Consider the following 25,707-nt stretch of genomic DNA (forward strand, 5'->3'; position numbering starts at 1 on the left):
GTGCGTGTATCCCTACGTCCCACCTCAGCACAGGGGACGGGTCTGGTCTGCGGGCAGCACCGGCGTAACAGCAGATATATAAGATACCTGGCAAGTGATGATCACTATGCACCTTGACAAAGAGCGTGTTGCTCGAAACGTGTTGGTGGGGACCCGTGGGCTCATTTTTGTAGCTGATGCCTTGATCCATTAAACATTTTTATTTTATGGGACACACTCTCTTGCAGTCCTTTTTTCTACTGTTTGCAGCGGTGCTCCAACTTTCCTTTGCCTGCCCGTGTTTACCGGTACTACCTCTCTGGGTGTGTATGTGTTTAACGGTATTACCTCTCTGGGCGTGTATGTGTATACCGGTATTACCTCTCTGGGCGTGTATGTGTATACCGGTATTACCTCTCTGGGCGTGTATGTGTATACCGGTATTACCCCTCTGGGCGTGTATGTGTATACCGGTATTACCTCTCTGGGCGTGTATGTGTATACCGGTATTACCTCTCTGGGCGTGTATGTGTATACCGGTATTACCTCTCTGACCGTGTATGTGTATACCGGTATTACCTCTCTGGGCGTGTATGTGTATACCGGTATTATCTCTCTGGGCGTGTATGTGTATACCGGTATTACCTCTCTGGGCGTGTATGTGTATACCGGTATTACCTCTCTGGGCGTGTATGTGTATACCGGTATTACCTCTCTGGGCGTGTATGTGTATACCGGTATTACCTCTCTGGGCGTGTATGTGTATATCGGTATTACCTCTCTGGGCGTGTATGTGTATACCGGTATTACCTCTCTGGACGTGTATGTGTATACCGGTATTATCTCTCTGGGCGTGTATGTGTATACCGGTATTACCTCTCTGGGCGTGTATGTGTATACCGGTATTACCTCTCTGGGTGTGTATGTGTTTACCGGTATTACCTCTCTGGGCGTGTATGTGTATACCGGTATTACCTCTCTGGGCGTGTATGTGTATACCGGTATTACCTCTCTGGGCGTGTATGTGTATACCGGTATTACCTCTCTGGGTGTGTATGTGTTTAACGGTACTACCTCTCTTGGTGTGTATGTGTTTAACGGTATTACCTCTCTGGGCGGGTATGTGTATACCGGTACTACCTCTCTGGGCGTGTATGTGTATACCGGTATTACCTCTCTGGGTGTGTATGTGTATACCGGTATTACCTCTCTGGGTGTGTATGTGTATGCCGGTATTACCTCTCTGGGCGTGTATGTGTATACCGGTATTACCTCTCTGTGCGTGTATGTGTATACCGGTATTACCTCTCTGGGCGTGTATGTGTATACCAGTATTACCTCTCTGGGCGTGTATGTGTATACCGGTATTACCTCTCTGGGCGTGTATGTGTATACCGGTATTACCTCTCTGGGTGTGTATGTGTTTAACGGTATTATCTCTCTGGACATAGTGACCTGACCGGCTTGGGGGGCCGCGGGATTTCCCCGAGCAGGAAGAGGGCAGGGCTATTGCTAGGGGGCTGGGCAGCTTTCTCCATTCTAATTGGCTGCTGCTGGGTAATGCAGCCAATCAGGAGGAGTCAGGAGCCTGGGGGTGGGGCCAAGGAGAGGAGGAAACAGCATGGGGAGGTGTGTGTGTCTCGAGCGCATCACACGTTTCAATATTGTGTCCATTATTTTTGGACAATCCATCTGGCAACCCTATCAAAGGCACAAGTATTATGTCAAAGAGTGTCAATACCTGTTCCATTTCATTATGCACACTGACAATTAGGGTCTCCTATCCCTGCAAGTACAACATGTGTCTTTATGATTTTGTGTGTGTGTGTTATTGTTAAGCCAGCCCTTTGCAGTCCATAAAATCAGAGCTGACGCGGTTTTTACATGCCACCATTTATTGTTTAAGAGAGGAAACATGCAAAAGTTGCACTGGGCCTAATAATATGAGGGTCAAATGAATTATTTCTCAAAAGTTTTCTGTAAGTGTCAGGGCAGTAAAAAGATGATAAAACACAGCAGAACTATCTCATATAACACAGAACAAAAGCACGATGGGGCCATATTTGATGGGCTGTGATAAGCCTTAAGACACGTTCTAGCCCATGCCTGTACAACCTATGGCCCGCGGGCCGCATGTGGGCCACCAGGACTCCCTGTGCTGCCCGCGACGGCCCCTTCCATCCCTCCTTCCCTTCCTTGGTAGGGAACTTGCGCGCCAGCATTAGGAGCGCGCTCTAGCAGTGTGATGCGCAGTTTGACGCGGTCCCCCCTCCGAGCCCGCTCCAGCAGGGTGACGTGCTCTAGCAGAGTGACCCGGAACTTCCGGGGTCTGCTGCTAGAGTGCACTTTTTACCTTAGCCTTCTTGCCCTTATTCTGGTAGCCGCACGGCTAATACCTCCTGGTTGGGGCCCGCTTCCGCTACCGCCACAACCGCGATCAGGTAGGCATTGGGGTTTGGGGGGTGGTTGATGATGATGAGGGGGACTGCTGAATAGAACTGGGGGAGATGTTGAAGGGTGCTGGAGATGATGATGAAGGGGGCTGGGGGAGATGATGAAGGGTGCTGGATGAGATGATGAAGGGTGTTGGGTGAGATGATGAAGGGTGTTGGGTGAGATGATGAAGGGTGCTGGGGGAGATGATGAGGGGTGCTGAGGAAGATGTTGAAGGGTGCTTTGGGAGATGAGGGGTGCTGGGGGAGATGATGATGAGGGGTGCTGGGGGGAGATGATGAGGAAGGGTGCTGTGGAGATATATGAGGATGATGATGATGAGGGGTGCTGTGGGAGATATATGAGGATGATGAGGGGTGCTGGGGGAGATATATGAGGGTGATGAGGGGTGCTGGGGGAGATATGATGATGAGGGAGATATGATGATGAGGGAGATATGATGATGAGGGAGATATGATGATGATGATGATGATGATGATGATGACGACGATTTTACCCCGTGCGGCCCGAATCTGTTTTCCTTGGAGCAGTTCGGCCCTTCTCACTTTACAAGTTGTGCAGGCCTGCTCTAGCCCATTCACATGAATGGACCACAAGGTGCTTTACAAATTAGCACCATTTAGTGGAACTGAGCCATAATGTGCAGTTGGGATATGTTTGTACTCTATAAGGCTATAAACCAAATGTATCTGATTTATCAAACACACTGATCATGAATTCTTCAAACAATAAAATACTACTTTTAAAAAAATGACATAGGCAAATAGGCATAATGGCCCTTAATGGCTAGTACAAGTTTAATTCGGTGTAATAAGGAACAGATAAGTACTTTATTTTTCATTTAAATCTGAGCTCAGAAACAACATTTGAAATCGCAGAAGCAGAATAAAGATAAAAGAAATGTACTGCTCAAGTATGATTTATTCAAATTAAATATTCCAGGACATACCAAATCAATTATCATTGTCTGTATTGTTTTTATGAGGGCTGCAAAGTTAAGCCGTACAGACAGTTTTTAATAACAGGGAACACAATGTTAAATTAATTTTGACAGTACAGCAGCTTGAAATGCTACAATATATACTACAAACAACCACAAAGAGAGCCCAGTGCTACAGCCAATGGCAAAAATACACGGTGTATTTTTGCCATTGGATGTAGCACTGGGCTCTGTTTGTGCCTGTTTGTAATATATATTGCCATGCCCAGAGAGAGAGTTCACCTTCCCGCAGCAGTTGCTGTATCCACGCCGTGTTGCAGCTGATTTCTACCTGAGCGTTGCTGGGACTACTTACGGGAGACGTGAGAGGAGATTCCATCCGGTGATCGTTACTAACCCACCATCTGTTGCTGATTGGTAACATGTCCATATACATGTCCAGCTAGTCATTTTTAATCTGATGTACGTGCAATACTCACCTGTTTTACCACAATATAATTTTATATACTACACTATGGGGTTGTTTGCGCTGTTTCTTTTGTCGTTTTTTCTATAGCCTTGGTCTGTGGAGCCATTCCACGAACTCAGCAGCACAACCTCACATTTAAAGTAACAGGTTTTTTGTATATGTTTTTTTATATATTACTCAATATTCACCATTAAGCACTTTATTCACGATTATTAGAGCGCAGTTCACTATCTCTTTCTATCACTATTTTCTGCTCACTACTGCAGCACTGTGATTGTTGTTTATTGTTGTATTGCATTTATTATTACATCATGGCTTGGACACTATCTAGCTGTAGGGAAAAAAGGGCAGCCCTTTTTGACTCTATGTTTCAGGACGAATCCAATGTCTTTGATGATGTGGATCCATCTGATATTTCCATTGAAGTTCATTTCAAACAGTTGGAGAACTTACTGCTAGTTGAAGGCAAACAATGGTTAGATCGAAACACACTTCAAAGATATTTGGCTGGTGGCAGGGTGCCACGTGGGTTACGTTTCTCCAAAAATCCCACATTTGGGAGAGACAACGTTCATTTTATGAAAGAATGGGACAGAATTCAGGAGGAATGTTCTAGAGAGTTAATGAGATTAATTATCTATGAACGTATTAAACCATTGCTGAATTAGAAAAAGATATTGGTACAGTATCTGCTATACTTATCTAGCTTCTATCTCCAAGCATTATACTTAAGTATTGGAGATTTTAACCTCACTGTAAATATATTTGTGCACATAGATGAGTTATATTACTAATAAAATGTTGTTATTTTGTTTTTTCTCAGTGGAATTGATTTACAATTAACTGTAATTATAGATACCATCCCTTACTATACTTATTTGGCTGAGGGCGATCATAGAGGGTTCTTTGCTTTGATTATCTCTTGATCAATTAAAAAAAAAAAAGAGAGAGAGAAATATATATATAAAAAATACGAGGAAAAAATAATAATTATTATTAATGCGCCCATAGGACCTTTGCGCCCTGGGCGACCGCCTAGGTTCGCCTAATGGACGGGCCGCCCCTGCGATGGACACTAGGACAGAGACGGGTCCTACGCCCTTGATTTGGCGGCAATTGAGTATTAATCTATGGACTTCCAGTTGGCCGTTATATCCAGTGTGGCTTCATTCGCCTTTGCCAATTAGATCAATAATATTATTTTCTTCGTGTTCATATTTATCAAGAGGAATTCCTAATATAAAAATAACGATCATTTTAATTAACATTTTATTATAAATAGAAATACATTTGACTTTTTCAGAAAACATTTTACTCTTTGATAGATTTGAGTGCCCTATTTTGGAATAGAAAAACAATATGCTATATACAGCCCTGTATATTACACCATAGTTATTACATGTTAACTATATGCTATGTACAGCCCTGTATATTACACCATAGTTATTACATGTTAACAAGCATAGTTGTAGGTAATGATATTATATTTGAATTCCTTTGCTGCCGGAATTTGTCACAGACACATAATACAGGTATGATTGTTTAATGCTTATTCACACACAACCTCTACGCTAGTTCATTCATGTACAGTATGTCAAAAGTAGTACAGTGTAAATGGGGAGAAACTTACCTCATCATAATAAAATCTTAGCTCGGCCCTTTTTAATCTTAAATCCCATAGAACAACGGTCCCACTTTCATAACCTATAAGCAGCTGAAAAACAAGCATAAAACAAGATTATTCAGCTGCAAAGTCCACAGTATATCTTTGGCTCAAAATAGGAATAAGTCAGGACGTTGCAAACAGATTTAAATGTACAAATCCAGTATATAAATGGCATATATACCCGATATCCCCCCAACGCAGAGCGTGACTGGGGCGTCCGCGTTAAGTTGGGCAATTACTACCTTGAATAGTCAACCCAACGGAGTAATATTTACATGAGAACTGCAACATACAGTACTAACATATTGTAACTCATCCTTGAGACATTGAAACAGTTTGTATAGAGGTAACTATGAGATATCAGTAGATAAAAGGCAAGATAAAATGCACTTGTACTTGAGCTTGAAACCAACAACTAAACTCGGCACTTTGACATAATCTGTTTAAAAACCATTGGTGTGTTTAATATATTCATTGCGTTTGCAATAAAAGTAATACTTCTGCTTTGCAAAAAAAATATTATATCTCTTATTATTACCGCAGAGAGACGACAAATCAATGTATATAAATGAGAAATGCTCATTATACTGTAAGAACAAAAAAAGAACATCAAGAAAAAGTTACAATTATAAAGAAAAACATAAAAATGTGGGCATCCGTGTGTCTGGCGTCCGTGTGTCTGGTGCCTGCGCGTCAGGCGCCCGTGTGTCAGACGGCCATATGCCAGGCGCCCGTTCATCAGCCGGCCATGTACCAGGCGGACAGTATTTAATTCTTTACACCATGGAAGAATGCCATTTGTGTCTTTTAAGAACAAAAGTTAGTCATCGCGATTCTTGCAGTACATCTTGCGCACACGCGTGGGCGGTGCATGTGTAATATAGTGGGAAGGAGTGGGGAGGGGAGACGAGTTAACCCAATCACTGCCATAGGGGACAGAAACAATTACAAAGGAACACTTGCCACTCACACAGTGAAGGCATTTAGAGGCATATTTACTAAGAATAACACCGTTTAGTAAATATGGGCCTAAGTGTTACTGATTTTGGGCATCTGAATGCTATCGTCTCAGGCATCAGCAGCTGCCTCGTGTTCTGTCTCCTCCACTACAAACAGCAGGCAGGATGGTTTTATACCTGTGTGGCTTATTGCGTTCATTACAAATAACCTTTTATAATATTCATAGAGTAATCCTGTACGAGAAACGTCCTATCCTGTCTGTGACAGCGGGACCTCTACCTGCCCCAAGAGAACAGAATCCCAGAGCACAAGCAGGGTGCTTGGGTGTTTACCTGGAGGGACTGCTCTGTCCACACCTGGAGGGACTGATCGGTCCACACCTGCAGTAGCAGTTTGAGACAATGCTTTTTAAGTTTTGCCACCTACGGTAGATATGGTGCTGGGAGCTGCAGGGCTGAGCGATGATTAACATTCAGTGATAGCCAGCTGCTGCTTCACTCTCTCAGGAGGAATACAAAAATAACTACAGTCTGTGATAGCTTGAGAAGTTAATTGAGTATCACCAATAATTATAATATGATTAATACAAAATTACATAAGAATATAATTGATTCTGTACCAAGTTGCTGTTATCTATATAATAGACACTTATTAACTATACAACTATTTTCATGAAAATCCTGTATTTTGTTATGATTTTGATTATTGTACTGATTACTAGGAGACAGGAAGATATCCCACATGCAAGTATTACTTTGTATCTAACCAATAACAATGTATTCATTGTGGAAAAGATTGAGTGCTAGTTCTGTGAGTACATTTTCCTTTGTTCTTATCAATAAAACCATACATCGATCCAGGAGATCTGAAAAGCTGTGGGAGGTGGGAGTGTGGGGAGGGATAAAGAGAGGTGGTGAGGGGTGAGGGGTGGGGGGGAAAGAGAGGTGGTGAGGGGTGGGGGGGAAAGTGGGGTGGGGGGGAAAGAGGGGTGGGGGGGAAAGAGAGGTGGTGGGGGGAAAGAGGGGTGGGGGGAAAAGAGAGCTGGGGGGAGAAGAGGTGGTGGGGGGGGGGAAGAGGTGGTGGGGGGAAGAGGTGGGGGGGGAGAAGAGGTGGTGGGGGGGAAGAAGAGGGGGGGAAGAAGAGGTGGTGGGGGGGGAAAGAAGAGGTGGTGGGGGGGAAGAAGAGGTGGTGGGGGGGGAAGAAGAGGTGGTGGGGGGGGGGGAGAAGAGGTGGTGGGGGGGGAAGAAGAGGTGGTGGGGGGGGGGAAGAAGAGGTGGTGGGGGGGGGAAGAAGAGGTGGTGGGGGTGGGGGGAGGAGGGGGGAGAGAGGTGAGGGGTTGGGGGAAAGAGAGGTGAGGGGTTGGGGGGGAAGAGGTGAGGGGTTGGGGGGAGAGGGGAGGGGTTGGGGGGAGAGGGGAGGGGTTGGGGGGAGGTGAGGGGTTGGGGGGAGAGGTGAGGAGTTGGGGGGAGAGGTGAGGGGGTTGGGGGGAGAGGTGAGGAGGTTGGGGGGGAGAGGTGAGGGGGTTGGGGGGGAGAGGTGGGGATGTGTGAGGGGGAGAGAAAAGTGGGGGTGGGAGAGAAAAGTGGGGTGTGGAAGAGGTGGGGTGCAGGGGGGAGAGAGAGGTGGGGGTAGAGAGAGGTGGTGTGCAGGGGAGGGAGAGAGGTGAGGGTATGTGGTGGGGAAAGAGGAGCGGTGGGGGGAGAGAGGTGGGTGTGTGGAGGGGAGAGAAATGTGGGGGTGTTGGGTGAGAGGTGCGGGTGTGGAGAGAGAAGTGGGGTGTGATGGGGGGAGAGAGAAGTGTGGTGTGATGGGGGGAGAGAGGTGTGGTGTTGGGGGAGAGAGAGATGGGGGTGTGAGGGCGAGAAAGAGGCGGGGGTTCGGAGGGGAGAGAGAGATGGGGTGCAGGTGGGAGTGCCTGGGGTGAGAGAAGAGGTCAGGATGTAGTGTGAGAGAGACGTGGAGTTGCTGGGTGGGAGTGTGTGGGGGAGAAAGAGGTGGGGTTGTGGGGGGGGGGAGAAAGAGATGGGGCTGTGGGGGGGGGGAGGTAGAGCTGTGGGGGGAGATGTGGGGAGGGGAGAGGCAAGAGTGTGGAGGGATAGAAAGAGGTGGGGGTGTGGAGGTAGAGAGAGTTGGGGTTGCGGGAGATTAAAGAGAGAGCTGGGGGTACAGGATGGGGAGAGCTGGGGGTGCGGCGTGGGAAGAGAGGTAGAGGTGCGGGGTGGGGAGAGAGGAAGATGGGGGGGTTGGAAGAGAGGGAGGTGGGGGTACAGGGTGGGGACAGAGAGAGGTAGGGGTGCAGGGGGGAGTGTACCCCCAATGCTCCACCTCTCTCCCCCCTGCACCCCACCTATCTCTTTTCCCCCCGCACACCCAACTCTCTCTCTCCACACCCCCACCTCTCTCTCCCCCCACCCTGGACCTCCACATCTGTCTCTCTCTGCCCCCCTCCGTGTGTATATATATATATATATACACACTGTGCTTTTTTTTGTAAACTCAGACTTCCAAACTAACGCAGAAAATCACATTGCCCGTCCTCAATAAAAATGTAATCTCCATGCTTTAATGGACATAAATATCCTAATGCTAGAAGAAGGAAGTAAAAGGATAGGGTTATCGCACCCCACAGGTCAGAGAGGTCCGGCTCCTCCTCTTCTTCATCGGCTGGTTCCGCCGCCTGGGGCAGGATAGGCTGTAGGAACCAGGCCCCGCAACACTCACATTGAGGCCCCCACTCCAGTGCCTCCCTAGGACAGTCACAATTTGGCATAAAACACTGGATACCCAGTTCTCCATCCAAATCGATGTTCTTGAAGTTGAGCGGTAACTGCGACAGGACTGCTCCCGAGGCACGGGCTTTTTGCAGGCAGGGACACGCTAGCACAACTTCATCTATTCCTGGCGCTCGCCAGGGCATATACACATTGGAGTGTAACCCCTGGCAGTCTATTTCCTTCTCAGGGGAAGGACACTCCATTTCTACAACAGTGTCCCCTCCCACTGGCCGTTCTGTAGGCTGCGGCAGTTTGGGTTGCAGGGTCGGTACCCTGCAGTAGCCACATATACGCCCCCAAGCCACATTACAAGACGAGCAGTCACCTTGGTTACAAAAACAGTCTAGGTACCCCTCCTCGTTCGCGTCTTCCAACCGCATTTTTACCATGCACGCCAAAATATTAAGGTCCATACTACCCCAGAGACTCAATGTTTGTATTGTACATGGACACAACAAAAAGGATACGCTCCCAGCCTTGGTCGGCCAGGATCCATACGACGGCGAGCAATTTTCTCTGTACCCAGTACTCTCTTCCAGGGAGTGTTGCGAGCTCTGTACTAAGTCACTCACAGTGTGGGGGCGGGGCTCGGGTTTTCCCGCCGGTCCTGGATGACTGTTGGCAACATTTTCCCGCGCGGCCGGGAACTTAGCACGTGGCTTCCTCCGCCTTGAGGGCTTCCCCATGGCGGAACAAAAATAGGACACAAATTTAGAAAAACATGTACAGGGCACCCCAGGTCTGATATCTCAGCAGCGCCTCCAAAATGTAACCCTTTTTGTGAACCGGCCGACCCACCCAATCTCACATTGGCCCCTCGTGGACTAACCGGTCCCTTTCCCTGCAACACACCTGCTCCTGAAGGGTTACTGGTACTGAAACACACCTGCGGCTCCAGGAGATCTGAGCCTCCGCTAGCTGGGAGCCTGGGGAAACCCTTACCATTACCTGGTGCAGCGCCTCCACTTACCCAGGATCCCCCGTTAGGAAAGATAGCCCTGAATAAGAAATACCATAACACACGTAGATATAAAACAATAGCTAACACTTTACTTAATAACACATAACACAGTACATAACATCATAACATAACCGGATGCTCTATCCGCATCACCTCAGCCCAATGTCTGGTATTCCCCACCCAGTGTCCTGTGATCACCCCACACCCAATGTCCCGCAATCCTGCGAAAGGTCGTGGGTGACTGCACAGTCACTATGTTAAGCTAGGGCCCAGTTGGTGCACTTTATAATATTGAAGATACCTTCCGAGCACTCCGATGCTCGGGACCGCAACTCTCTTCTAAAAGGGTCAGACGTCCGTCTGATCCTTTCCAGGTACTCTGCCGGTGGACCCCAACGAGGGTCCCACCGCTCCACGGGAACTGCAACCGATCACGGCAACACCAACCGCATGGGGACAGCAACCGCCGCTATCAGCTTTCTGCCTAACTACTTCTAGAGTGACAGCAACCCTAACCTAGGGCCTGTCCCTGAGGAACCGCAACCTGGGATGGCTTGGGGAAAACTCCTAGGGCCTGTGGACATAACCTGCCCCCCTTCCCCCAGCTACCCAGTCCTAACTGTAACTGCTACTAGCTATTAACTAGCTACTCCCAAAGCACCTGCAGCTGACACACCGCTCACACTGTCAGCCTGCAGGGATCCACACTTCACACACACTGCACGCACTGCGCCCAGCACATACAGCGACACTACTCACAGGCAGCTGCAATCACACACAGCCCCTGGATCCCGCAGCAAACACACTGCTAGCACACTGTGCCTCTTTGACAGTGCCCACAGCTCTCTCCGCTGCGACACTGCCAAACCAGCACCTTCCACACTCAAGGGTCACCTCCCTAGTTAAGGCGTCCCTCTTCAGTTACCCCCTGCCCTTTACCCGGGAATTGGGGCCTGCCTGGGAATCTAGGGAGGACCCTTACCTGATGCAGGAGCCACGCGCTCCCTGCACCCTTCCTACTCCTTCCTTCTCCTCTGCCTGACTGACTGTTGCAAAGCCCGGGAAATGTATCTATATTCCCGGGCTGAGCTTCCTCCAGCCCTATTGGCTACACTCAGGCACCTGACGCCTGTCTCCCTAAGCCTCCTGGGAATTGTAGTTCCCAGGGGGCTGTCTAAGCATTGGGGCCGCGTGCGCGCTTCCCTTGCGCATGTGCGAACCCCTAATGGCCGCCTCACTCTCCCTCTACACTTCCCTACTCTCGCGCGACCTCTCCCTATCCCTGGAGTCCTATCGCGCGCTTCCGCCCTACTGCGCATGCGCGAACCTCCGCGCAATGGCGGCGCCTTCTGCCTAAGCCGCCGAGCCGGTGGCAACACGATCGTGGCCTTAGCGACGGCCCGATCGCGTCCCCGGCAACCAGCCTGCACCGCTCCCTGCACTGGCCCCCACCCTAGCGAAGTGCCGGCGGGTCCGTCGCAGCCTCCGGCGGCACCCGCTACCTCACGGCACTCGCGGAGAGGGGCCAGGGATTCAAATTTTACCTCGGGGCTACATATATATACACACTGTGCTTTTTTTTGTAAACTCAGACTTCCAAACTAACGCAGAAAATCACATTGCCCGTCCTCAATAAAAATGTAATCTCCATGCTTTAATGGACATAAATATCCTAATGCTAGAAGAAGGAAGTAAAAGGATAGGGTTATCGCACCCCACAGGTCAACACTCTAGAAACCTCCTCCGCCGACATTAGTTTTAAGCAAGATACAGCCCTACACTTCCTGCATCATGTGGTGTACATACATCTTGTCAATTATTTTGTTCTTACGGGTAACACGGCATTGACCTGACTCATGAAGTCAACACGTGTTCGCATTATGTTTAGGATGCTTGTTCAATACCAGGTCTTGCAGACTGACTGCAAACTGCTGAAAAATAGGGGTTATTAATTAAAGTGTGATTATACTGATCGGGGCACTGTCGCACAGAGACTCCCATTGGATACAGTGTTTGTGTGATACTTCCCCGATCATCACTATTGCAGTGTCATGAATAACCCCCAATGTGTCACTGTTATTGAAAACATCAATGTCCAAATAGTAGTTTCATGACCCTATATAGGGTTTTGCAGAAAACATGATAAATATACACTAATTCAGTGTCCTCAAAAAGATGCCTATTCATTAAGGTGAGAGGCGCGGTAATACAACATTTGAAGGAATGACTCTGGCTGTTGCCATGTTTTTTTTATCAGGTTTACTTCTCCTGACCACGTCAGGGTCACCAATGGAAGAACGACTCTGGTATTCTTTAATCATTCCCATTCATGTGAAAGAAAGTCACGGTACGGTATGTAGGGGTTCGTTAGCTGTATGTACTGTAGTGATAGCTTGCAATTCTGGTTAAACCCGCGAAAAAAGAAATGAAGCTGAAGTTCCTATTGCGTTCCACCTCTTGCTCAGCCACAGATAGGTGACAAGGGCAAAATAAGAAGAATATGGAAAGTATTTTATTTTAAAATAACAATGAAAACACCACCAAAAAAAAAAAAAGACTGATTTACAAAATAAATAAACACGGATAAAATGTACGTTATTCTGCTTCTCGCTTAATGGAATAGTGGGTAAAATTAATGTAGCCAGGTCCGCCTTGACATGCTGGCCCCCCTTTCCGCTGCGCAGGGCCGCCGAGGACAAGAGAGTGAGGGGTACTGGTGCGCGAGCCGCGCGTTACATGCTGTGCGGCCGGTTGCTAAGGACGCGAGCGGGCGGTTGCCGGGGACGCGATCGGGCCGTCGCTAAGGCCGCGATCGCGTTGCTCCGGTCCCGGCGGCTCGCAGAGCAGGGCGCCGCCATTAATAGACGCGGTGCGCATGCGCAAGGGCCAGGAGCACCGGGAGGACTGCAGGGAGCTCGCGCATGCGCAGTGGGGGCACCTAAAAGCCCACGAAGCCCGAGCCTATGAGAGGAGGGCTCTGTAAGAGGACTTCAAGTCCCATGAGCCTCTGGAGCGGCCCCATGACGCCAGGGAGCCAATAGGGCTGCAATAACTGCTTGCAACATAGTGATACATTTGGCGGGCTTAGAGCACACTAATTAGTTGATGACTGGAGCAGCTAGGGGAAGGAGGTAGGGTGCAAGGGTCTGTGACTCTCTGCACTAGGCCAGCAATCCCCTAGGCCCCAGATAGCCCTGAGTCATCCTAGCTGAGTCTTGTAGGGACAGGCCCTAGGTTAGGGACCCTGCCCCATTATCTATTGGCTAGTAGTGTACCACGAACATTGATCGGTTGCTGGGAGAGAGTTGGACTGTTTCCAGAAGGGGATCGCCCCTACTGGATCCTCCAGTAGTGGATCCGGGTATCGTGATAAAGATCGCCGGGATCCTTTGAGAAGTTGCGGCAGGTCCGAGCACTGGAGTGCTCGGCAGGTAATCCACATCCACACGTGCACCAACAAGGCCTATCACCTGACATAGTGGCTGCGCAGTCACACACACATATTGGTATAGGATTTGGGTGTACGAGACATTGGGTTGGGAGTACTGGACATAGGGTGGGATCACTCTGGGGAGGTGGTAGCGTCCGCCGTGACGCCTAGAGGTGGTAGCGTCCGCCGTGGCGCATAGAGGTTAGCGTCCTGCGCAACGCAGGAAGTGGCTCCTTTAGAGAGGGGCACCGGTTATGTAATGTTGTTGTGGTTATAGGTTGTTATGCATGTTAGTAAAGTCGTTAGTAAATATACATGCTGTCTATGTGGTTATTGTGTATTGTCCTGCGAGGAACCACTCCCCCTCTGGTGGGAGCCATCGCAGGTGGAGGCGCTGCATCATTGTAAGTCATATCCATAGTATAATTGCCCCAGGTTCCCCGTGGCGGGAGCTCAGCTTCCTGTGAGCCAACAGGTTACGCACCACACTGAGTAACAATATACTGTATGTTTCCTACACCCCACAGTATAAATCTGCGATTGGGGGGGGGAAATGCGTTACATTTGGAGGCGCTGCTGAGAGTTCAGACCTGGGGTGCCCTATTCAAAACAACATCATGGTAATTCCCTCACGTCAAGAGGTCCACGCGTGGGCTACCACCATCCGTGAACCACCTAGACACGTTGTTGCCGTAGGGAACGTCCCGGTGTTAGTGGCAGAAACTGACATCCGGAACTCACTGAGCAAGCTCTTAGGGCCAGATAGAGTATGGTACCGTGGCAGGGTGTTCGACTCCACTTATCATTTGAGTGCCCTACTATTCACCGTGGGGTGGGTCATATGCCCTGAAGCGGCCCGAACACTCTAGTAGCCCCCGAGTGCCCGCCAGAAGGATACCCCCTTATATACTCGGACTTACCAGTAATAAGGGAAATGTTCTCGCTAAGAGCCCCTCCTCAAGATCCAGATGAACCGTCCACCAGTACTTGGACACCACTTACCCCCGTGTCAAGTACCCCAAACCGGGTTGACCGTCCCCAACCCAAAGTCTCCTTTACCCCAAGCGCCCTCCCGGACGCCAGTAGTTGGGCTGACAGTCCTCCCTCTCCACCCGACACCGTACCCCGCGAGGTAAACTCCCGGCCTATCGGAGAGAGAGCAACGAACGAAGGTTCCATAATGGGGGTGGCGCTACCCCAATTCGTAGAAGCCCTCACAGTGGCATCCCAGTCTCAAAACTACAGGAAGCTTAAGGCCTTCTCCGGAGTACTTCCAATACCCCAGGGGGAGGAAGGAATAGACCTGTGGAGGGAGAATGCAGTAAAAGTAGTAGAGGAGTGGTCATGCACTGACACTGTAAAGCGGCAGCGTATTATGGAATGCCTCAGACCCCCTGCGTCTACTATGTTGACCATCCACAGCGACCAACACCCAGAGTTGACAGCGTTGGAAATGGTGGCGTTCCTGTTGGAGGCGTACGGACTAGCAGAAGACGAAGGAGCGCTCTGGACGAAGTACTTCAAGCTTTATCAGAAGGAAGGGGAAGACTTGTCGGCTTTTATCCACCGCCTACAGCTGGTCTTGGGGATCCTACTCACTCGTAAGCTGGTTCTCGCCTCCGGGATGGATGAAGCGCTCCATAAGCAGTATCTACGGGGGTCAAGCCCCACTCACCCCATAGCCAACATGCTCCGCAGCAAGATAATGGACAGGGGCCCCTATAAGTTCACCGAATTGCTGCGCCAAGTGAAAATGCAGGAGGCCCATGTTATGCTACACTCTACCGCTAGACCTAAGAACCCCTCCGCCTCAAAAGGAAAGGGCTCTATGGAAAAGAAGGAAGACTCTGTTGCCCCGTCGAAGGAGTACAAACGAAGGACCCCCGACAAACAGCTTTCCCCGCACACGGGACGTACAGAGCGCCGCGAGATTGTGTGCTATAACTGCGGAAAGAAGGGTCACATCCTCCGTAACTGTCCCGAAAGAGAAGGCCACTCAGAGGAGCACCCTCCTGATAGAGGGAAATCAGCCCGATCGATGGTCAGCAGTGTACTCCTGACCGAACCTGACACCGAATCCCCTCACCCTGGACCCACGGATGCTACTTCTAACACGGACTCTAGTGAGGATGCCTCCAACCGGGCAGCCTATAGCCCCGTGGGCCCCGCAGCCATCGTGCGGGTGCTACTAGAAGGGATCTATGCGTCGGCCCTGCTGGACACGGGATCACAAGTGACCATCATATACCGTCCGTTCTATGACCAGCACCTCCGACACTGCCCCCTGAGGACGGCCGATCATATGAAAGTCCGGGGGTTGAGTAATGAAGACTACCCCATCGAGGGGGTTGTGAGAGTGCAGGTGGAGATAACCCAACTGAACACCGGCAAGAGACACCCCATGCATATAACTGCCTTGGTCTGTCCGAAGCCACAAGATCAGTACAAGTACCCGATCATCCTGGGCACCAACGCTGATATAGTACAAGAGGTGATCCGAACGTATCTGAAAGAGACCAACGAGTTGTCATTAGCCACCTCTCCCCTAGATCCGGTTCTACGAGAAGAGTGTCAGCGGGTATATGCTCTGGAACGTCACGGGGACCTCTACAACTGTCAAAGTGGACTGACGACCATATTACCAGGGGGAGTGCAAAAGATGGCCGTCTGGTGTTGTTATCCCGAACGAGATGAGAGCGACCAGCTGTTCTCTCTGGAGAGCACTCCTGAAGAAGAAGAGGTTCAGAGAGGGTATCGGGTACTACCTGAAGTGAGGGAATAGACGGCCAAGATCCCTCTACGAACCCACGTGTATGTGCAGAACCTCTCCCCCTTTCCAATGGAATTTGATGTCAACCAGAAGTTGGGTTGCATATACCCAGTCAGCCCAGTAGAAACCACGCCTCAGGTGACGACGGCGGTTGCGGAAGAACTGTTAGACGATCTGAATTTCGACTTCGGTGAGTCGGCGCTGTCCAGCAAGTGGAAAGAACGGCTGACCACCCAGCTGCTCCAACGACGATATGTGTTCTCCACGAGTGAGATGGATGTGGGGTGCAGTCGCAGTGCCCAACATACCATTCGACTGAGCGATGCCACCCCGTTCCGGGAACGCTCGCGTCGCCTTGCCCCGCGTGATGTGGACGATGTGAGGAATGCCCTACAAGACATGGAGACAGCAGGGATCGTGACGGAGTCCCGGGGACCCTATGCGTCGCCCATAGTAGTAGTGCGGAAAAAGAACGGGTCCGTGCGATTGTGCGTCGACTATCGAACCCTGAACAATCGTACGATACCGGATCAGTACAACCTTCCGCGCATTGAAGAGATCCTGAATGCGCTGAATGGCAGTCAGTGGTTTAGCGTGCTCGACCTCCGATCCGGGTATTATCAGGTGCCTATGACCGCGGAAGACCAGGAGAAGACAGCTTTCGTCTGCCCCTTGGGATTCTACCAGTTCACACGTATGCCGCAAGGTATATGTGGGGCGCCTGCTACTTTCCAAAGGCTGATGGAGAAGACTATAGGGGACATGAGCCCGCGGGAGTGTCTCGTATACCTGGATGACATTATTGTCTTTGGAAGAACTCTAGAAGAGCACGAAGAGCGGTTACTTAAAGTGATAGACCGTCTGGGAAATGAAGGGCTGAAATTGTCACTAGACAAGTGTCGATTTTGCCATACTTCAGTGACCTACGTGGGACACATCGTGTCCGCCCAAGGGATCGCCACCGACCCCGCCAAGGTGGAAGCAGTCCCGAGAATGTCGCGGAGCTGCGATCCTTCCTGGGATTCTGCGGGTACTACCGTCGGTTCGTGGAAGGATACTCTAGTAAGGCAAAACCCCTGAACAACCTGCTGAAGATATACCCCGAAGAAACAGGGAGGAAGACTGTATCTGCTCGCCAACCGTTTGGCGATAAATGGACGTCGGAGTGCGAACAGGCCTTCTCGAAACTGAAGAAATGTCTGAATGAAGCACCGGTGCTGGCGTATGCTGATCCCGAACAACCATACGTTCTGCATGTGGATGCCAGTCTCAATGGACTGGGCGCCGTCCTGCACCAGAAGCACCCCGAGGGCCTTCGGCCTGTCGCCTACATCAGTCGCAGTCTGACCCCCAGTGAACAGAAGTACCCTGTCCACAAGTTGGAGTTTCTGGCTCTCAAGTGGGCTATCACCGAGAAGCTCCATGATTACCTGTACAGTGTTGCCTTCGAGGTAAGGACGGATAACAACCCCCTCACATACGTCAACACCTCGGCCAAATTGGACGCTGCCGGACACCGCTGGCTGGCCGCCCTAAGCAACTACAATTTCTCCATGAGGTATAAACCGGGACCTTTGAATATAGGGGCTGACGCTCTATCCAGACGACCCGGGCTAAGCGCTATTCCGGACGATGAGGAATGGGAGGAACTCCCAGGACCCGGAGTACGAGCTATGTGTAGCATGGCCGCCATCATCCATGACCGAGTGGCTTTTTCAGAATTAAGAGTGGCCGACTCATTGGGATGCCGGTCGCAGGCTGTCCCAGACGCCTACTGCGACCCAAAAGGGATGAACATCACGCATGACAAGGTATTACGGTGGAAGGATCTGGTAGACTATCAAATACGAGATCCTGTTGTCAGTATCATCCGACAAGCCGTTGCCCGAAGGAATCCAACCCTTCTGAAGCGGGCACCAAATGACTTAGTGGCCTTGCTCATGCGAGAATGGGACAAGTTCGAAATAGACAATGGCTTACTATATCGGGTGGTGCAAAACCACAATCACCAGGATAGGCGACAACTAGTTCTCCCTAAGAATTTACAATACCTTGTGTTGAGGTCCCTACATGATGATCATGGACATCTTGGGATAGAGAAGACCTTTGGGTTGGTCAGAGATCGCTTTTTCTGGCCCAATATGCGAGAGGCCGTTGAACGACACTGTCGCCGTTGTACCAGGTGTATACAGCGCAAGACCCTGCCTACGCGAGCAGCCCCCATGGGCCACCTAAAAAGTTCTGGTCCCATGGACCTGGTGTGTATGGACTTTCTGTGCATTGAGCCGGATAGCCGGGGAATCTGCAACGTGTTGGTCATCACGGACCATTACACCCGTTATGCCCAAGCCTTCCCCACGAAAGATCAGAAAGCAATCACCGTTGCGAAAATATTATGGGAAAAGTATTTCATGCACTACGGTCTTCCCAACCGCATTCATTCCGATCAAAGGCGGGACTTTGAGAGCACATTGATCAGAGAACTACTCAAAATGCTGGGCATTGCAAAATCACGAACGACCCCGTATCACCCCGAAGGTGATGCGCTTCCAGAACGATTCAATAGAACCTTACTGGACATGCTCGGAACTGTACAGAGCGCGCAAAAATCTGAATGGAGTCGACATGTAGAGGGCCTAGTGCATGCGTATAATTGCACTAGACACGAGTCAACGGGATTCTCCCCATACTTCCTCATGTTTGGGCGGGAGGCCAGACTGCCAGTGGATGTGCGTCTTAGAGTCTCGACAGATGGGATACATAATGCTACTCATTTCAAATACGTACAAAGACTGAAAGACAGTTTACAGCAGGCCTATCAACAAGCTGAAAAGTCCACAGCTAAGCTGAATGCAGGAAACAAACGGCGATATGATCATAAGGTCAAATATCGGGAACTTCGTCCTGGGGATGCTGTGTTGCTTCGCAATCTCGGAGTCCCGGGAAAACACAAATTGGCTGACCGATGGAGAGACGGAGTGTATGAAATTGAATCCCAGATGCCTGGCCTCCCGGTCTATCGCATCAAAGACACTGATGGCCGGGTAAAGGTATGGCACCGTAATCATCTTCTTCCCATCCCACAAGTGGAAGATGAAGAGACAGAGATACTGGCCACACCGCTCAACGGTGAGCCCGACGTATCAGAGTTGGGTCAAGAGACTGTCAATAACGAGACCCACCCTGAAACTTTGCAAGATCCTATGGAAGGACCCTCTCAAAGGGACTTCCCCACAGAGGGGGCATCTCCCGCAGGAGCTATGGGTAAAGGGCCCCGTAGGCCAACGCCTACTAAGATGGTACCAACAGCCCAGCCTTTGGATCCACAGAGCCCGAGCTTTGTGCCTAACAGAGACTGTACAGAGACAATTCTCCCCTCAAGGGAAGAGGCTGAGCCTCAGGACTGTGTGTACTACTCCCCCGAGGGAGTCGCAGAAGAACAACTCTGTAGGAGCCAAAGAGTCAGGTACCCTCCAAATCGGGTAACCAATGATCAAGTTGGGGCACCCCATTATGAGGCTCAGCAACGGGCTCGCAGCAAAGTACAGTCAGTTATTGTGATGTTCAGTGAAATGTACAATCTGATTTAGAGCTGATGATAGTGAAATCGTGGTTGGTTGTTGAAATTTTCATTATATAAGTATGTTACGCCATTTTTATTATATAACCTTTGTATATAGTTGCATTGCATGGTGTCACAAGCGAGGACGTTGGGGATTTTACTAGGGGGAGGATGTAGCCAGGTCCCCCTTGACATGCTGGCCCCCCTTTCCGCTGCGCAGGGCCGCCGAGGACAAGAGAGTGAGGGGTACTGGTGCGCAAGCCGCGCGTTACATGCTGTGCGGCCGGTTGCTAAGGACGCGAGCGGGCGGTTGCCGGGGACGCGATCGGGCCATCGCTAAGGCCGCGATCGCGTTGCTCCGGTCCCGGCGGCTCGCAGAGCAGGGCGCCGCCATTAATAGACGCGGTGCGCATGCGCAAGGGCCAGGAGCACCGGGAGGACTGCAGGGAGCTCGCACATGCGCAGTGGGGGCACCTAAAAGCCCGCGAAGCCAGAGCCTATGAGAGGAGGGCTCTGTAAGAGGACTTCAAGTCCCATGAGCCTCTGGAGCGGCCCCATGACGCAAGGGAGCCAATAGGGCTGCAATAACTGCTTGCAACATAGTGATACATTTGGCGGGCTTAGAGCACACTAGTTAGTTGATGACTGGAGCAGCTAGGGGAAGGAGGTAGGGTGCAAGGGTCTGTGACTCTCTGCACTAGGCCAGCAATCCCCTAGGCCCCAGATAGCCCTGAGTCATCCTAGCTGAGTCTTGTAGGGACAGGCCCTAGGTTAGGGACCCTGCCCCATTATCTATTGGCTAGTAGTGTACCACGAACATTGATCGGTTGCTGGGAGAGAGTTGGACTGTTTCCAGAAGGGGATTGTCCCTACTGGATCCTCCAGTAGTGGATCCGGGTATCGTGCTAAAGATCGCCAGGATCCTTTGAGAAGTTGCGGCAGGTCCGAGCACTGGAGTGCTCGGCAGGTAATCCACATCCACACGTGCACCAACAAGGCCTATCACCTGACATAGTGGCTGCGCAGTCACACACACATATTGGTATAGGATTTGGGTGTACGAGACATTGGGTTGGGAGTACTGGACATAGGGTGGGATCACTCTGGGGAGGTGGTAGCGTCCGCCGTGACGCCTAGAGGTGGTAGCGTCCGCCGTGACGCCTAGAGGTGGTAGCGTCCGCCGTGGCGCATAGAGGTTAGCGTCCTGCGCGACGCAAGAAGTGGCTACTTTAGAGAGGGGCACCGGTTATGTAATGTTGTTGTGGTTATAGGTTGTTATGCATGTTAGTAAAGTCGTTAGTAAATATACATGCTGTCTATGTGGTTATTGTGTATTGTCCTGCGAGGAACCACTCCCCCTCTGGTGGGAGCCATCGCAGGTGGAGGCGCTGCATCATTGTAAGTCATATCCATAGTATAATTGCCCCAGGTTCCCCGTGGCGGGAGCTCAGCTTCCTGTGAGCCAACAGGTTACGCACCACACTGAGTAACAATATATGTTTCCTACACCCCACAGTATAAATCTGCGATTGGGGGGGGGGGGGGAAATGCGTTACATTAATATCTTAAAGGAAATGGGGAAGGAACACTTAAACTAACCGTCCATCTTTCTAAGCTGACCTTTTGCCTACGCCTCCTCTCCGATTTTATAAATACTGTACTGCAATGCATTTCAACGCTGCATGAAAGGTTAGACAAACTGCAGTGTGCTTATTCTATTCCTGGGTGCTACTGGCAGTCTCCCAAGAAAGAAACAAAGTTAAAGGCATTTGATTTTCCTACGGCAGTGAAACTAGTCATTCTAGAATGGGGAAAATGGCAAGAGGCCAAAAACATACGGCACATTTTGAACAGCAATACTTTCTAGATTTCACAGTGGCACTTTAGATTCACTTTGCTGTTTCTTACACTACGTTACAAACGCAATTCTACTTCCGCCATGCAGAATGCAAGGTGGAAGGAGTCACATTTTTTTTTTCAATATAAACCGCTTATATTAAAAGTCTTTGTGAGCTGTGAAAACTCAAATGAAGCTACAGCTGAACACCGTTATAACGCGGTGCTCGGGGGCCACAGAATGAGACCGCGTTATAACTGGGATCATGAGAAAAATAAATGGCTGCCGCGATCAGGGGGTTCTGTGTCCACCAGAGGGGGAGAGCCGGGATAACTCTCGCAGCTGTCCCAGAGGCCATGCGAGGCCCGCAGTGAGGCGGTCATCTTACCTCCAGGGACCCGCTGCTGGCACGGTGTTGGAGGGGAGGAAAACGTTCTGCACAACATGCAAGTGGGGAGCAACTTGTGTTTGTGAACTACAACCCCCATCATGCTGTGCGCAGAAGGCCGTGCATGTGTGGCAGGCCGCTGATTGGCTTTGGTCTGGCAGCTGTGCACGTGACTGCTGTTGATGTCCCACACTGGCTGGCAGTGCAGGCTGTGTGGGCTGATCCCGGAGAGATGGAGGTGCGCAGAGTGTCCAGGCTCCTGCTGCAGGGGAGGATGCGGTGGGGAATGGGGGCAGCCTCCGGCAGGGGATACATGTCAGGGGCACCGACCGTGGAGGTGAGCTGGTGCTACGACTCACCCTCCAAACCCCTAGCACTCACCCCTTCCCCCGGTCACTCCCAGAGAGGGCAGGGGAGATATTCAGGCCCTATAGCTCTGAGACTACCCTCCTCTGAATGGGGTACGGTGAGAGAGGGCAACAGCAAAGGGGACCTGCAAAATGTAATGAGAGCGAGAGCAACCTGAGCTTGTGTGTGAGTGTGTAGGAGGCAGTGATGTGTTGCTGGAGGAGTGGCTGTAGATCTCATGACCTCGCCCAGGGATCCGTGCAGGGAAGGGTGGCTCCTCCTCCCCAGTTTCGGGGCTGCTGCTGCGATGTCAGAGGCAGCTGCAGAAGGAGGCAGGGGCGGAGGTGTGTGCAGCTGGTGCAGGGAGCGCGGAACCACAAGTATTCCTGACCGTGGTGGGCTCAGCCCGGAGAGCTGAGAGCAAGGCCGGGGGAGGACCTGGGGCTGCACTGCTAACGATCGCTGGAAGTTTGCCAAAAAAAATGTTTTTTAAACAGGAGCCACGCTCACACCGCGTTATAAGCGGATCCATGTTGTGGCGGAACGCACTATAATGGGGTTGAGCTGGATTGATTTATCTTTGCTGTTACCAGACACAAAAAAAAGTTATGGTGCGTGTAGGCGGACGCTCACAGAGGTATGCAAGGGAGACTGATTATAGTGAAATTAAATAAACCTTTTATTGCGCCTTTTCCTTAACATCAGGAAACCATCCAAACAAGGGGTAAACAAAGCTTCTATTCACTTGGGAGTATTTCTAGTGACATAATATGCAGTTCACAACTCCCTTAGATAAGCATGTCTCCCAGCCCCAAACACATAGCATGAAATAAGCAGATATAAAAAGTCTTATAAATGAAAGTCTTATCTGTTCCTTGTGGTTTGGAGGGAAAATCTTCTCTGTCCCTGGTTGCTACCTTTTCTTCAGGGTTTGTCAGCATTCAGGTTTAGAAGTTTCCCCTGTGTCTTGAAAGCAGCTCTGCTGTTTCTTCTGGCAGGGCTCAAGACAAGTGTCTCCAAGTTCAGCTCAGGTGTGAGCTAAGGAGTCTCACTTCCTGTCTCAAAAGACAGGCTTTTCTAAGCCATCTAATCAGGTAGGTGGTGTTTGTTAATTGACTACCAGCAGTTAACCACCACACTGCTGGATTAGAGGCACATTACCTGAACAGGGATAACTCCCCTGTTACAGTGCGTAAATACAAATCCCACGTGTGAGCACATTCACGTCTCAGACAGGTCCGCAACGCTGCCTTACCCCATTACCTCTTAGCATACAATGCTTCAACTACACCCGGGATTCTGGGTAATGACATGCAAATGAGCACTCGCAGTGTGTCACCTTTTGCTTCTTATCCATTTTAACATGGACCCCCTATAAGCAGTGCTCGACAAATGCACTCGGCCAGAGCAGGTGCATTATGCCCGCTGTCGAGTGTTTGACGATGTCACGTAGCGTCCCGTCGTCATGGTGACGTGGCGTCAAATTTGATGCCGTGCAGCCATTTCCACACGAGTTGCAGGGGGACACACTGGAGTTTGAGGGAGCGACGCAGGAGAATGTCGGGAGACGCCGCACCTCGTCGCCGGAACGACTCAAAAATGGGTAAAGTGAGGGGGGTGAGACAGGGAGGGGGGATACAATAAGACAAAAAAAACAGGGGGGCCATTGCCTTTTTGGGGGGGCGAGTGGCTTACACACACAGTAAGTGTTCAGAAGTAGTCTAACAGAGGTATGATCACAACCAAAAGATGTCTCATTGCCTTTCTTCTTCACATTAAGAAGATGCGCAATGTAAAAAAAGCAAACAGATTGAAACAAAAGTAAATATATTCATTGTATAGAACACTGGGTTCCCTGTACACTGTAGCACAGTACCATCCACTGGAAAGACCTTGAAATCCTTATTATATTATAGAAAATGTGCATGCTGTCATAGCAATTATATATAATGTGTGACAGAAACCAGGGGATGGTAATAAATTCCGTATATAGGGCTCCCAGGATACTAGACAGTTTCTATCCTGTTTGGCCTGGGAGTGCAGCCTTATAATACATACACTCCATCCCACAATTTGGCAAGCGCTGGAACTGAGGGATGAGAGATCCAGACCAGAGTTTGTCTGCTGCCTGATTTCTGTCACCTGTCATGCTAATTAGGAATCAGGTATGAAAGACTGATTTCCTGTTTGCTCTGGTCTCCCCACAAGAGCCAGGAGGCTGGAAGGCTGCTGAACTACAGAGGGGAGAAGCCTCTTCCCCAAACAGGTTCAATCTTTCTGTTCATTTGTGTAAGACTGCAAAAGTACCGTGTTTTGATGTTGGAAGTGGAAAAGCCACTTCCAACCCTGAGTCAGGGATATCTAAGTTAAGTTATCGCTCAGGTGAGCAGCTTTTGTTTTGATCTGTTTTCTGTTGTATGCACTGTGGCAGTCTCAGTGCCTGGGACTGAATAAACCAGGCATAGCCTGTTTAAAGGAACAGTACGTGACGCCTCATCATTTAACCTACCCTAAAAGACCGTGTTCTAAACAGTCCCGGACAAACGACGGAGCCCCGGAGTAAGCCGTTTGTCACATATGGTGGAGAATGCGGGCAGAGCACTAGGGGGTCTGCGGGTTGAAGAACTTTGAAAAAAAAAAAAAAAAGTTTTTTCATCCTCTGCAAAGAAGATGGAAGACGTGGTGGGTGCGCTGGTACGCAATGTCGCTGCCCAGAAAGACGCGAATGAAACCCAGCAACAACTGTTAATAGCCCAGCAAGAAACTAATGCAAACCAGCAGCAGACGAATGCAGCCCATCAACAGCTGCTAATAGCCCAGCAAGAGATTAATGCCAACCAGCAACAGGCGAATGCCAACCAGCAACAGGCGAATGCAAACCAGCAACAGACGAATGAAGCCCTGCAAAACGCGAATGCAAACCAGCAAGAGACAAACCGCTTGCTGAGAGAGGAGCAACAGCGGTTCGCTCAGGGCTTACAGCAGGAACTCGAGATCCTGAGGGGGACTATCAGTAACCTTCCACTGGCAGCGGCAGCCCCAGTACCGAAAATGACCAGGGCAAGCCACTACCTTCAGAAGATGGGACCCTCGGATGATGTGGAAAGGTTCAATAAAACCTTAAAGAGCATGTTACGGCGGGCGGTTGATAAAGATGGGAAAAACTGGG

General features: G+C 50.1%; 1 protein-coding gene across 4 annotated transcripts in view; it reads right to left on the reverse strand.

The window, feature by feature from the left end:
* The window catches only part of STXBP5L (syntaxin binding protein 5L), a 575,500-nt gene that overhangs the window by 227,031 nt on the left and 322,762 nt on the right, over positions 1-25,707 (reverse strand). For all 4 annotated transcript variants that reach the window (XM_075592898.1, XM_075592896.1, XM_075592897.1 and 1 more), the window contains exon 7: positions 5,473-5,556. In XM_075592898.1, coding sequence (XP_075449013.1) covers positions 5,473-5,556 — 84 coding nt within the window. The remainder of the gene's footprint in view (positions 1-5,472; positions 5,557-25,707) is intronic.

Source organism: Ascaphus truei, chromosome 3, assembly GCF_040206685.1.
Source record: "Ascaphus truei isolate aAscTru1 chromosome 3, aAscTru1.hap1, whole genome shotgun sequence".
Taxonomy (NCBI): domain Eukaryota; kingdom Metazoa; phylum Chordata; class Amphibia; order Anura; family Ascaphidae; genus Ascaphus; species Ascaphus truei.